Source organism: Danio rerio, chromosome 1 (assembly GCF_052040795.2).
Source record: "Danio rerio strain M-AB ecotype USA chromosome 1, GRCz13ab, whole genome shotgun sequence".
NCBI classification, from domain to species: domain Eukaryota; kingdom Metazoa; phylum Chordata; class Actinopteri; order Cypriniformes; family Danionidae; genus Danio; species Danio rerio.
This window is the reverse complement of record NC_141021.1, coordinates 32,917,380-32,931,127: the sequence shown is the minus strand read 5'-3', so window position 1 is coordinate 32,931,127 and position 13,748 is coordinate 32,917,380. Positions and strand designations below refer to the sequence as shown.

The 13,748-nt window shown below is 37.0% G+C and overlaps 1 protein-coding gene across 2 annotated transcripts in view; it reads right to left on the bottom strand.

Moving 5' to 3' along the window:
* vps8 (VPS8 subunit of CORVET complex) overlaps positions 1-13,748 on the bottom strand; it is a 227,585-nt gene that overhangs the window by 178,987 nt on the left and 34,850 nt on the right. For both annotated transcript variants that reach the window (XM_087236397.1, NM_001080616.3), the window contains 3 exon segments: positions 13,644-13,690; positions 8,442-8,531; positions 4,182-4,228 (listed from right to left, as the gene is read on the bottom strand). In XM_087236397.1, the coding sequence (XP_087092523.1) occupies positions 4,182-4,228; positions 8,442-8,531; positions 13,644-13,690 (184 nt within the window).

Genomic DNA, 13,748 nt, shown 5'->3' with positions numbered 1-13,748 from the left:
GCGGGCGCCCTCGGCGAGGAACAGCGGAGGTGGATGGCTCGGCGGGCGGAGCGGGCTTACGGCCACGCCGATAGATGACATTGCCCATCGCATCCGACTGCTCTTTCACCGCCTTGAATTCCTGGGTGAATTCACCGACGGTGTTGCCGAACAGGCCAGCCTGGGATATGGGCGAGTCAAGAAAGCGAACTTTGTCAACGTCGCGCATATCGGCCAGGTTTAGCCAGAGGTGGCGTTCCTGAACCACAAGTGTGGACATCGTCCTCCCCAGCGCACACGCGGCGGACTTAGTAGTCCGAAGAGCATAGTCGGTCGCGGTGCGCAGCTCATGTAATAAGCTTGGGTTGGACCCGCCCTCGTGCAGCTCGGCCAGCGCCTGCGCTTGGTAGCGCTGGTAGGTGGCCATCGCGTGCAAAGCAGAAGCAGCCTGGCCCGCAGCCTTATAAGCTCTGGCTCCGAGGGAGGCAGACAACCTACAGGCTTTGGACGGGAGGCGGGGCAAACCCCGCCACGTAGAGGCGCCGCGCGGACAAAGATTGACCGCAATAGCGCGCTCCACTGACGGGATCGCCTCATACCCCCTGGCAGCTCCGCCGTCAAGGGCGGTGAGGGCGGAGGCACTCGCAGCACGGGCAGAGAAAGGTGCCCTCCAGGACTGCGTGAGCCTACTGTGCACTTCCGGGAAGAAGGGGACGAGAGGCTTCGAAGGCTTCGCCTTCTGGTCCTCTACGTAGCACCCATCTAGTCGGTCCGGCCGCGGAGCTGGGGGATAAACCATCTCCAACCCCACGGCCGAAGCAGCCCGGGAAAGCACGGCTAACATGTCCGCTTCAGGATCCGATTTGACAGCGCTCACCTGCCCGGAGGGGGCGAGCGGGTCCGGATCTTCGTCGGACAGTGAAAGCCCACCCTCCGATGCCGCGGAGGACATCTGATCTCCGGTGTCAGCGAGTGTGAGAGCTACCATCTGGTTAGACGGATCACTCTCACCACCCGAAGCTTGGATGGAGCGCCGTGAGGAGCGAGAGGTCCGCGAGCCCGTGGGCGGCGGATTAGCTCCCGCTGAAACCCTCAGATCTGCCCGAGCGCCCGCTGCTTTTTTAGAGCAGGAGGCAACTGGGGTGGCTCGCTCTCTTGCGAAAGTTAGCCGCGATCTTAGCTGTGCAACGGTCATGGCATCGCAATGACGACATGAACCGCCCGCGAGCACCGCATTAACATGCTGGACCCCCAAACATGCAATGCAGTGATCGTGTCCATCATCCGGAGACAGGAAACCCCCGCATCCAGAAACGCACAGTCGGAGCGCCATCCTGAAAAGGACGTGCTGCACGACTGTGTTGCTCTTTTAGGAAAGTTGCAACTATACGCACCGCTCTGGAGGACCGGACCCAAAGAACCGCAGGCAAGGGAGTAACCCAGCTCGACCGTCTGCCACCGCGAAGACCCACTCTGGACCGGGAGACACACTCGTTCGCTCTGAAGTGCTGATCAGCAAGAGGAACCCTCATCGACTCACTCAGAAAGGATCTGAAGCGAAAAGGATGGCGTCTGCTGGCTTCAGGTGTGCTTATATGCTGAGATAATTGCAGATGTCGCACACCTGCGCAAGCTTACGCTGCCAATTAATTTCATTCATTGGCCCGTTCAATACTCTCCAGATAAGCGGCTTCTGATCCGAATCCTCCCATTCATGGCACTGAAGTTCCCCAACCGAAGGGGAACTAGTGTTAGAGCACTGGACCCGTTGACATGTATTCAGCAAATAAACAAAAAAGTTATATAAGCAGGTTGCTATTAAAACAAACCAATTTAAACATTATAATAGTCATAATAATATATATAATTATGTCTAGACACTTTTACATTTATTAAAAATATTTTTTTAATTAATAACAGCTGGTGGTCGCTCCATCTTTGCATATTTACAATATTCCATGCTGAAAAAACCTCTTTCACTGAGGACTGAGATGGCTGGTGTGAAGATGTAAGCCTGTCCTAAACCAGAGAGCAGTGGGTACAGAGGTGGTCAATAGGCCCTCTGCTCTAGGGGACTGGCCACTGACATAAAAACTGATAATAAAATTACTAATTATATAGTAGGATAGAGCCAGGAGAAGTACATGATTATGACAGTCAATTACTAATATTGGTGACGCAGTGATGCAGTAGGTAGTGCTGTCGCCTCACAGCAAGAAGGTTGCTGGGTCGCTGGAGCCTCGGCTGGGTCAGTTGGCATTTCTGCGTGGAGTTTGTATGTTCTCCCTGCGCTCGCGTGGGTTTCCACCGAGTGCTTCGGTTTTCCCCACAGTCCAAAGACATGCGGTACAGGTGAATTGGGTAGACTGAATTGTCCGTAGTGTATGAGTGTGTGTGTGTGTGTGTGTGTGTGTGTGTGTGTGTGTGTGTGTGAGTAAATGAGTGTGTGTGAATGTTTCCCAGAGATAGGTTGCGGCAGGAAGGGCATCCGCTGCGTAAAAACATGCTGGATAAGTTGGCGGTTCATTCCGCTATGGCGACCACGGATTGATAAAGGGACTAAGCCGAAAAGAAAATGAATGAATGAATGAATTATTAATATTATATGTATGGTGAATTAGGATGCGACGCAGTGGTGCAGAAAGTAGTGCTGTTGCCTCTAAGCAAGAAGGTCGCTGGTTCAAGCCTCAGCTGGGTCAGTTGGCGTTTTTGTGTGGAGTTTGCATGTTCTCCATGCATTCGCGTGGGTTTCCTCCGGGTGCTCCGGTTTCCCCACAGTCCAAAGACATGCACTACAGGTGAACTTAGTAGGCTAAATTGTTCATAATATATGAGTGTGAATGAGCATGTATGGGTGTTGCCCAAAGATGGGTTGCAGCTGGAAGGGCATCCGCTGCGCTAAACATGTGCTGGATAAGTTGCCGGTTCATTCTGCTGTGGCGACCCCGAATTAATAAAGGGACTAAGCCGAAAATGAACAAATAAATCATTAGTATGCGTATCAGTATGATACACTTCAGAAGAGATCATTTCAAGCAGTTTTAAATATCCAAAAATAAGCAAATTATTTAAAAACTCATAAACTAATTTAAAAAGAAGAGGGTGAAAATAATCTAATATTCACAATTTAGCTATGAAAACATTGATGCAGCGTGGGATCCCCACAGCACTCGTCAAAGCAAGTGGAGCTGCAAGTCAGCTAGGTTTGACTTGGTAACAGTTTTTTGCATATAGACGTCTGTGACAGTAGTTTTTCACAGTGCTGACGGTTTATGTGCATCATATTCGTTGTTCTGTTAGTCTACGTAAAAGTCTTTTTGCAATATTTGCACAAAGTTTGCGTTTTGTCGGTTGAACTTCGTCGCTGTCATTTTACTCTGCCACCCCACCTCTTGCTCGCTGCTGATGTGCGGGTAAAGCGAGTTTGCACCTGTAAACACATCGCCCCCTCTGTCCAAAAACTGTATCATCATTCGTTCAACATTTCTACTAGCTTGAAACGTCACATATTTGAATCGATTTTCATAACTTTGAATATCCTTTAGAGGGGTAACTTGGGCAACCAAAATGTATGTGATAAAACTTTTTTGAAACCTAAATGTAATTGTAATTAAAAGGTGAATAAATTGATAACTAATGCACAATTATGTCTAATCTATAGGGTTAACATTTACAATCAACCAGTTACAGTATGTCCTTTATGTGAAATTAAAATGATATGACAATAGTAGTAGTTACTGACTGCAAGAAAAAAACATTGTATTTAAAAAAAAATGCCTTAAGCATAAACCATCTATTTTGATGCTTTATGGACAACTAAAAGCTTATATTGTGCAGGGCTTTAATAAAGTTGGTAGTCAGCAATTGTGAGACGCTTTGGATAAATGATGAGCAGAAAATAAATCTTCAAATTGCTACCGACATCAAACAATCAAATGGTGGTGTTATTGATTCATTGATATTCACTTAAACACTTAACTAATTTTCAGTGGTAATTTACGTCATGTCAAAATTGTTGTGAAATATATAAAGTCAGAACATTTAATTAATGATTATGGATCTTTTTGCAAACACCATTGCTTTCTAGAAAAAAGAAAAGTGTCAGAATCTACTGTGCAAAAATGCACAAATACTGTATGACAACCATCTAAATAAGTGCGGGTCTTGCATGTGTGTAGGAAGAAAGATGTCTATACACTCACGTCCTCTGTAGAAGAAGACAATAATCCACCATGACAGGAACCACATCCTGCAGAGGAGAGAAGAGGAAGGCAAGTAGAAGCAAGAAAAGATGGAGTGATAGAGTTTGAAGTGAAAAAAGAAAAAGGAGAGGGAATTCATGAATTCAGAATGCTCACTGTAATAAACAGTATAAATAAATATTTTTACATCAGAGAAGGCAATGTAGGCTAAAAAACGAAAGAGATATCTGTATGCAGAACTTGTCAGAAGGCCCCAAAGACTTTCACAAAACTGGAACAGCTATCATTCACAAAGTGAAGTGAATTTTATATTAACTGAGTGAAGTATTATAAGTTCCACTTTACAGTCCAGAAAATTCTAATGATCACAAATTTATTCAGCTAATAGTGCTATTTTGTAAGGATTTGCTTTAATTTTGATATAGAATATTTCATTTTCAAATCAACTGTCAAACAATTAAATCAAGTCCTGATCTGAACTGCATTTTAGCCTGTCACATTACAGAACTAAATCTGCTTGAAAACACTATAGATATATTTTTCACTAAATGTTTGAACACACCTGACCCTTATTTACCAGACAAGACTGGTCTGCAATGTCTAATTGCTCTCAATGGAAAACTTACAAGCTTCCAAAGGGCTATATTAAGTGACAAAACATCCATAGCAAGGCTATTGTTTACCAGTAAATAACAAGCTTATCTGAGTGAGTCATTCTTTACAGAAATAAAAATATCAATTAAATTTTGACTTTAAACAAAATGACTTTGCACCCTTTGTATGCTGGAAATTAATCTCTAAAGCTCAATAAGTTTGAAATGTCATCTAATAAGCAATCATCAAGTACGGCTAGAAATGTTTTCTCTCAAAGATACTGAAAATATTACGTGTCAGCAACCTCACCTTTGCAAACTACATTAGCTTTTGCTAAAAATCATAAGTAAATTAAAGGATGACATTTGAATAAATTACACTTACATAAACTTTTCTGAACTTTTAAGTATTAATATTTAGACTGAGCAATTTGGCTTTTAAAGGCAGCAATTTAGCTGCAAAAAAAGTTTTTTCTATAGGATTTTTGTCTCATTTCTTGTCCAAAAAAGTAAATAGCAAAAAATAATGTCTTGTTTTCAGAAATAATGTCAAAAAATTTCGAGTTTTTCCCTGAAACAAGCTAATCTATTAATGGGATAAGCAAAATAATCTTATGCCAAAACTAAAAGTCAAGATTAATTTGCTTACCCCATTGGCTGATTGTTTTGCTCGTTGTAAGGTTTTTGGAAAATTATTTCTGAAAAAAGTCAATGTTTTTTGCTTGTCTAGGAAATGCTTCTTTATTTAAGAATTTTTATATATTTAGAATAAAAACAAGACAAAAAGTCCTAAGTAAGAAAAACATTTTGCAGAAGCAGGCGTTGACAAAAAGATTAAATAAGTGGAAAGTTTAGTAAAACATACTCAACATGCCATGTTTGTTTCTTTTAAGAAAATCTACCATTATTAGCAAGTAGAGACAGGAAAAAAAAATCATTCACTGTAAAAAAAAAAAATGCTGGGTTCCACACAATCAATTTTTGTACAACATGATGGTATTAAGCTAACTTGTTTGTTTTTACAAAATTAAGTGGATTGAAAATACTGTATAAAAAATCCCATAAAAAAACAATGTGCATCATTGTTTCAGCACATTTTAAATAAGTAGTTTGAACAAACACCAAGGGCCCTATCATACATCGGCGCAATAAGGTGCAAGACAGGTTTGTCGCGATTTGTTGCTATTTTCAGACCAGTCAAATCCTTTTTTTTTTTACATTTTGTGCTTTGTTGTTAAAATAGCAAATGCATTATTAGTGGTATTTATTACATGCAAATTTATATTTGTTTTAATAAAAACAAGTTTAGATTTGTCCACCTATCAGGTTTTGGGGACGTATGCATCACCATATGGGGCATAAGAATGGGAAGTGTATTTAGATATAACTGGTTTTTAACCACACTTTGTTATTATTGTTCATTTATTTATTTTCTGGAAGTTAGAACTGAATTTCGAAATAGTTTTTAAACAAATCTTTGCGCTTAAACAAAATTAAATATGAACACGAACGTAAGTAAAGTAGGTTAAAAAAGTAAAGAAAAAGTAGAGGCCGAAAGCAAGAGGCTCATTTTATATCAATGCGCAGATGGTCTGTTTGACTGTTTTATTACTAGTGAAGCAATCAATTTTTCTACCTACAAAGTCTGCAATGTAAGGCTGCATTTACACTGCATAAGTCAAGTGACTTAATTCATTTTTTTTTCTGAAATTTATCCGATATGAATGTATCTCTGCCCTCGTGTCTGCAGTGTAAGCAGGTACTGTAGATCGCACATCATTATAAACCATAGAGAACGACGTCAACTCTGGTGCTATAGTTTCAGAACAGACTTCAGCAGAGTCCCAAGCCTTAAATCTCATACACCAGGACTAACAAAGCTTTTATATTGTCATATAGCACAAGTATTTCAGCATGTTAATTAGAGAGAAAGAGAGAGCGCAACATCCGCCACGTAACCAATTTAAACTTAAATAAAACTGTTGCATACATCACATGCATAAATCACACCATAGGGATTATGCCCACTGGTTTAAGAAAAGCATAAATTAAAAGAAGATGGCCAAATGAGAAATTTTCTGTCATAAACTACAGCAAAACAACTTGTCAAAAAGAATTTAAAAAAATTAAATCCTGTGAACAAATTAAAAACAGGAAAAGAGTGCTCTTTTAATATAAGACGCACCCGCTCTTTTTTCCTGGTCATTGCGCCTTTGATGTGTGCTTTGTAAATACAGACAATCTTATACGAGTCACTTTTAAAAGATGACATAAGTTGGTCAACAAATAAAATTGGAAACAGTCACAGAAATCAGAACTGACAATCAAGATCTGCAGTGTAAATGCAGCCTAAATAGCAAATGCACCATGGTGCAATGCAACTGACTCTTAAAGGGAATGGAGATAAGACTCCGATTGGTTTAATGCATTCTATGCTTAAAACACACACATAACTCATTAAGCACGACACTGTTAGACTGTGCGTCTTAGCGTAAACTGTATTTTACCTCTAACTGTCCCACCAAGAAAAAAAAAATTGGATTTCTTAACTCCTAATGTCGCTAGTTAGTGTCGTGTAAACCATAATTTAAAACAGTCATTCTTTAAACAACTTTAACAGTCATTATTTAAAATAGCCAAAATATGGTCAACCATTTGGTAGAGCAGGCAGTTAAAGGGTCAAAATAGCAAAAGTGGATTTGGACACATCCCTAATGCTTTTGCGCCATACACTTTAGACTTTGCGCCTAGATCATTAAAATAGAGCACAAAATGTCATTTTGTTTTTAGTTTTGAGCAATAAACCATCCAACTGCACACTTTAAAGAATAATATTCTAATAATAAATTAATTAATTAATTTCTAATGATATATTGATAAAATTTTTAATTCATGACCTTTAGCTAATTTTCAGAATTATATATATATATATATATATATATATATATATATATATATATATATATATATATATATATATATATATATATATATATATATATATATTTCTGTCATCCTTTTTAAATTATTGTGTGGTGAACCAAGTCGCAGGGCTGAAAAAGATTGTGAAACTATTATAATAATGTTCAATCAATCTCACTTTTCTTTAAAAATAATTTAAACGAAAATATTTCAAAATTCTACATAAGCAAAAAAACAACAACTTACAATATATTAAAACGAGCTGAAATATCACAGAGAAACAGGCAGTTTAGCAACAGAACATTTCACATCAGCCTAGATAAACAGAGCTAAATCTACCATTTGGCCTTGGTGAGTGCCTTATTTTTGTGATGACAGAGTGCTTCTTAATGGCAAAAAGAAATCTGAGAGCGAGCTAGACCCAGAGGCAGTGGAGAGATGACATTAGTGAGCCATTATTATATGCGGTTTCCACCTTGTGATGAGATGCAGTTTAAAAATGGATGCCGGAGGCCTAAAGACTGACATAAAGGAGACTGTCTGCATTGCTCCCCTCACTCTCACCTCTCTAAAAAGCCTTTGTAATGCTGAAAAACTATTCAGCTCAGACCCATTCCCGTTACATGTTATCTTGATCGTAAAATAATAATATGAAAAAACAGTTGACTTCTTAAGCACTAACTTTAATGACTCCATAAACCCATTTGAGGCTCATTTGAAAGGCCTTCTCTGGGAGAGCAATTACCTGAAAGTGCTGCTCCATCACCTGGATTTTCCCATGCTCTGGACACTTTTTCAGAGAGCGCTCCACATACTGTAGCAAAATTTCCACCATCTGTGAAGAGAGAAAATCAGCAGAGAAATATATTAATAGCCCTCTTGTGAAATGTTAATTATGTTTTCAAATTTATCCCAAGTGATGTTTAACAGAGCAAGGTAATTTTTCATAGTATTTCCTATTCTGGTTTTCTACTAGAGAAAGTCTTATTTCTTTTAGTTTAGCTGGAATAAAAATAAAATAAAAGTTAAAAACTTTACTATGGTCAATATTATTTGCCCCCTTAAGATTTCTTTATAATTATTATTATTATTATTATTATTATTATTATTATTATTATTATTATTATTATTATTATTATTTTATTGCTATAGAACAAATTACTGTTGTCCAATGTAGGCATGGGCCAGTATATTTTTCTAATGGTATGACAACCTAGATAAAAATATCACAGTTTCACTGTATTGTGATTACTACTCTAAAATATATTCTTTTTAAATGTCTGCAAAAAAAAAACTTTTTCGCCCTTTAAACACAATATATTTTCTTTTGAGAAACATTTACACACGTCAATTTTCCAGAAAGGTCTGTATGTGTGAACAGGCTCTTTTTAAAAATACCGGTAAATTCGTTCTGGCAATTTTCCGGAAAGAGAAGTTGCTATGCCGCTATGCCAGAATGCTGCACTGTGTGCAGTGTTCTTACACCTTTTTCAACTTCAAACTCCAGCACTTTTCTAGCACTTTCTAGGTGCATTTGTATGCTTTTCCAGCACCTAATGACCATGGTTAATTACGTTTATATACAGTTGAAGTCAGAATTATTAGCCCCCCTGAATTATTATATAAATATTTTTAAAAAAAAACACAATACGACATTTTAACTTAAATTGTTGAGTGCTCTAGAGCCTAAATTTTTTTGGATAGTTCACCCAAAAATGATAAAAAATACATTTTTAAAAGTTCAGTTATTCGAAGTGTTTTTTTAAGTTTGGTCTCTTTCTACCTAAAGTAAATATCTCAAGAAATTAGCTTACAATCAGATTTTGTTTGGGTGTAGTATCAAACTTTCATGACCAGTTGTTCATGATATTTCATGTGCATTGCAATTTTTTTTACATTCACTGGACTGGCGTTTCAGGTGCAAAGATGCATTCTGGGTGAATGTCTCCTAAATACATATGAAGCTAATAGTGCCAAAACAATCTGAATTTTAATTGTGTTCATTTGAATTTTTAAAAAACTTGAAACTGTATTTTTACATACCCAATATCTACAGTCTTTGAATTCTACAGATTTTGAATTCAAAGTTTATAACTAAGTCTATTAAAATCTGACTTAAAAAATTAAGTTGTCTTAAATTTCAGATGTTCAATAATCAAGTTAAGAAACACATTCAAAACATTTCTAATAGGAAAATCAGTATTATTAACTTACAATTGTTAATAATTCAATTTAACAATTCAAATTCAGATTGTTTTGGCACATTATTAGCCACATAAATACGCGCATGCGGCGAACATTTTGCAATGAAAACAATTTATGCACTCGCAGATATGCTCCAAAATATATTTTAAGGTCACATAGATAAAATCATGCGCATATGCAACAAAAACAGTTTAAATTTCTAGCCCTGCAAATTCAAATTCAAGCAGGTTTAAGCACTTTGTCTAAAATCTAAGCACTTTTCTAACTTTGAAAACACTATATTAAAAATCGAGCATTTTCCAGGATTTCCAGCACCTGTAAGAACCCTGTGTGAACGCATAAGGATAATTTTTGAAAAGAGTGTGTTCACGCTTAGAACACGCTGATGTGAGACATGTACTCCAGCCAGTCAGAACATTTAGATGCATCCACATCCGCGTTGTTTATGAAAATAAAAAGTTTTTGAATATTTTTTTAGACACATTTAGCCGCTAAATGTTAGTCAGATAACATTTCTATGTTCCTTCTTAATACCAATTGTGGGAAAAATTTGCTATAAAATGCTTATGATGAACCGCTGTTTGTTTACTTTCAAGCTCTGCTTCCTTCAGTTGCTTGACATGTGTGCATGTGAAGCAGCCGGTGAGCGCCAGCACACACACACATAACATGTACATCTCGACATGCAAAAATGTTCCTCCATATGTTTTTATTGAACTTGTTCACAATACTTATCCATCCACAGAGTTTGTCGTCAAATATTTACAAATACAAGCCCAGCCGTTTAGAGCTCATTTCTGTTTAATGATGTCAGAATTTACGGGTATTTTGGAATGGATGTGTAATTGGTCTTTTCTGGAAAAATTCTATAACATCTTTGCCTGTGTGAACACAGCTTTTTTAAATTTACCGTTAAAGTCATTCCAGATATTTACCAGTATCAATGTGTAAAAGAGGCTATTGACCTTTGCTGTTTTCATTAGTTTCAAAAATCATTTAAAATGGCATCTTTGGATATCTTTTTTTCTGCTGGACATACTGTTGTCCTAAAATTTAAAAAAAAAAAAAAAAAAAAAAAAAAAAAAATATATATATATATATATATATATATATATATATATATATATATATATATATGAATTGAAAAATCCTACACATATAGGAACGGTATTTTCAAACCTTGACTTTTCCACTGTATATCTTGAAAACGGCTATTGTCCCATGCCTAGTCTAATGATCTGCCAAGTTAACCTAATTAACCTAGTTAAGCATTTAAATTGCACTGTAAGCTGAATACTAGTATTTATCAAAGTAACTTTCTAGTAACAAACTATCTCTAATTTAAAAAGCACTTAGGAAATATCTGAAAAAAAATAACATTTTAGAAAAGGACTAATTGTTTTGTTTTCAACTGTATTTACCTACAATAAGTTACTTTGCTGTTGCCATCGCTGTTGCTACAAACAGATAAATAATTTTATTATCAGAACTCTTGTTTGTTTTTATTATTAAAATACCTATAACCATTCATTGCCATTATAGGAAGGACCACAGATCCATTTCAAATTATTCTTTAATGGATGACCTGTGGATGAACAACCCCTTTAACTCAAACAAAGGCATGTTGCAACATATTTTACAGAATGTTACTGAATTAAGCATAAAAACATGAAAGCAATAATCCACCCAGCCTTCTATAAATATTTCTTGCTGGTAGCTGGATCTGAGAGGTATACTCTTAAACAGTTTTGGCCCATTTGTATCAGTTTGCACCTTGACACAAAGCTCAAGTAATCTCAAATTGGATTCTTAACCATAACATGACATCATGACATCTCTCATAGTCACCAAATCTCAATCCAAAACAACACTTCTGGGATGTGGTGGAAAAGAATCATGTCTGAGAAACGGGAACAACATTTTGTTGAATTAAAAGAATGTCCAGCTAGTACCCAAAACTTAAATTGAACACAACACAACTACTTTTTTTACTCAAACACACTGCAGAAAAACAGACAAACTTTAACTATTTATATCAAATGCTCACAAAGGTCTCTCCAACACTGCTGCAGAAGTTCTTACAGATGTGTCGTACTTGTAAGTTACTTTGCTTTAACCTCTCAGTCCTGTTCTCTCTAAACCAGCTTGATGAGGTTTAACTCAAGAGACTGTACCGGCCATTATTTGAAGCCTACTGTTTTGTTCTTTTCATCTTAGGTATTTCTGACATTGCCTGGAGGAGGGTTTCAGGCCATTATCTGCCTGTAGGATGAACCCCTGACTAAGATAAACCAGAAGGTGCTTCAAAATGTCTTTTGGCTAAGTTTGCAGACTCTGAATCCAGTAAATGAGGCCCAAACCAGCCACATTCCCCCTTGATGTTTGATGTCACACAATGTAGCCTTACTGTATCTGAAGCCAAAAATCCCTGAATAATAAACCAAAGACCTTCTGTCTTCACGGCTTAACAAGGTCTTATTCAGACCATGAAAATCCTCTAAAAATTTGTATAATGGGCATCCTTTATTTCAATCCCTTCTTACAACATGTAGCTTTAAGAGATAGTTCACGTAAAATTGAAAATGTAATCTATATTTATCCTACATTAAGTGGTTCAAAATGTTTTTAAGTTTCTGGGTTTTTAAAGAAAGCAAAAAACCTGTAACAATTTTTAATAAAAGAAAAAAAAATACTATCATGCATGTGATCAGCCAAGGGAAAAAAAAGAAGACGACACCCTGCTCCCCTTTTAAAAAAAGGTTTATACTTTGTGTCAGAACAATTCACACAATGCCGCTAGATGGCGCCACTAATCCGGGTAGTTCTCGTGTCCAAACTCCAGAGAATATAACTTTCCCTGTAATTTAGCAAACTCTTTATTTCACATGATAACTAAACTACTAGTCAGTCAACAATTCGACCTGTGAATATATTAAATCCAGTTGAACTGAGTAGCCTAATATGCTTTAACATTCCACCCTCATCGATAACAAGAGTTAATCACTTTCACTTTCTTTTTCCTCCAGCTTTGTCCCTGTTTTAAATAGTTTTAATTATCTAAAAAATATATTTTTTTTGTATTTGTAATACCATCTAAACTTATGACACTTTCAGGTAATACATTAGAAGTGCTAGGCTGTAGCACTGAATTAATGAAGACATGATAAGTAATTATTCTTACATATTAAGAATAGTAACAAATGTGCGTCCTGCAGCTGTATTTATAATGTACATAGAGCACACGTGGTCGCGATATGCAAATGTGAGAGCAGAAAAAGTGCACAGTCGTGCACACATTGAAAGCAATTTCATAATGTTGTATATTGTCACTACACAATATCATTATGTTATTTACACAGTAGCCTAGGTAGGTCTACAATTAAATCCCTGAAAGACATCCAGAATGAAGCAAGTCGCCTGCTTTGATAAAGACACCCCCTCAAAAAAAAAAAAAGATTTACCCAAATTACGGAAAATCCGTATTCATATGGAAGAATCACATCCATGTACTATGGAAGTCAGTGAATACAGGTTTACAGATTTTTTTAAAATACCTACTTTTGTGTTCAACCGAAGAAAGAAGATTAAACGGGTTTAAAACAAGTTAAGGGTGAGTAAATGATAAAATAATTTACAATTCAGGGTGAACTACCGCTTTAGGAAAATGTCTTAACTTGTGAAACTAACGTTGTATAGATGTGACATTCTATTAACATTCTTTTAAATGTGTCATTTCTCTTACCTTGTCTGCAACCACACCTTTTCTCTTAGCAGGGTCTGCAAACAAACCTAGAAATAGAGAAGCACAACATGCTACAGTAAACCAATTTTTGTGTGTGTTCTGGTT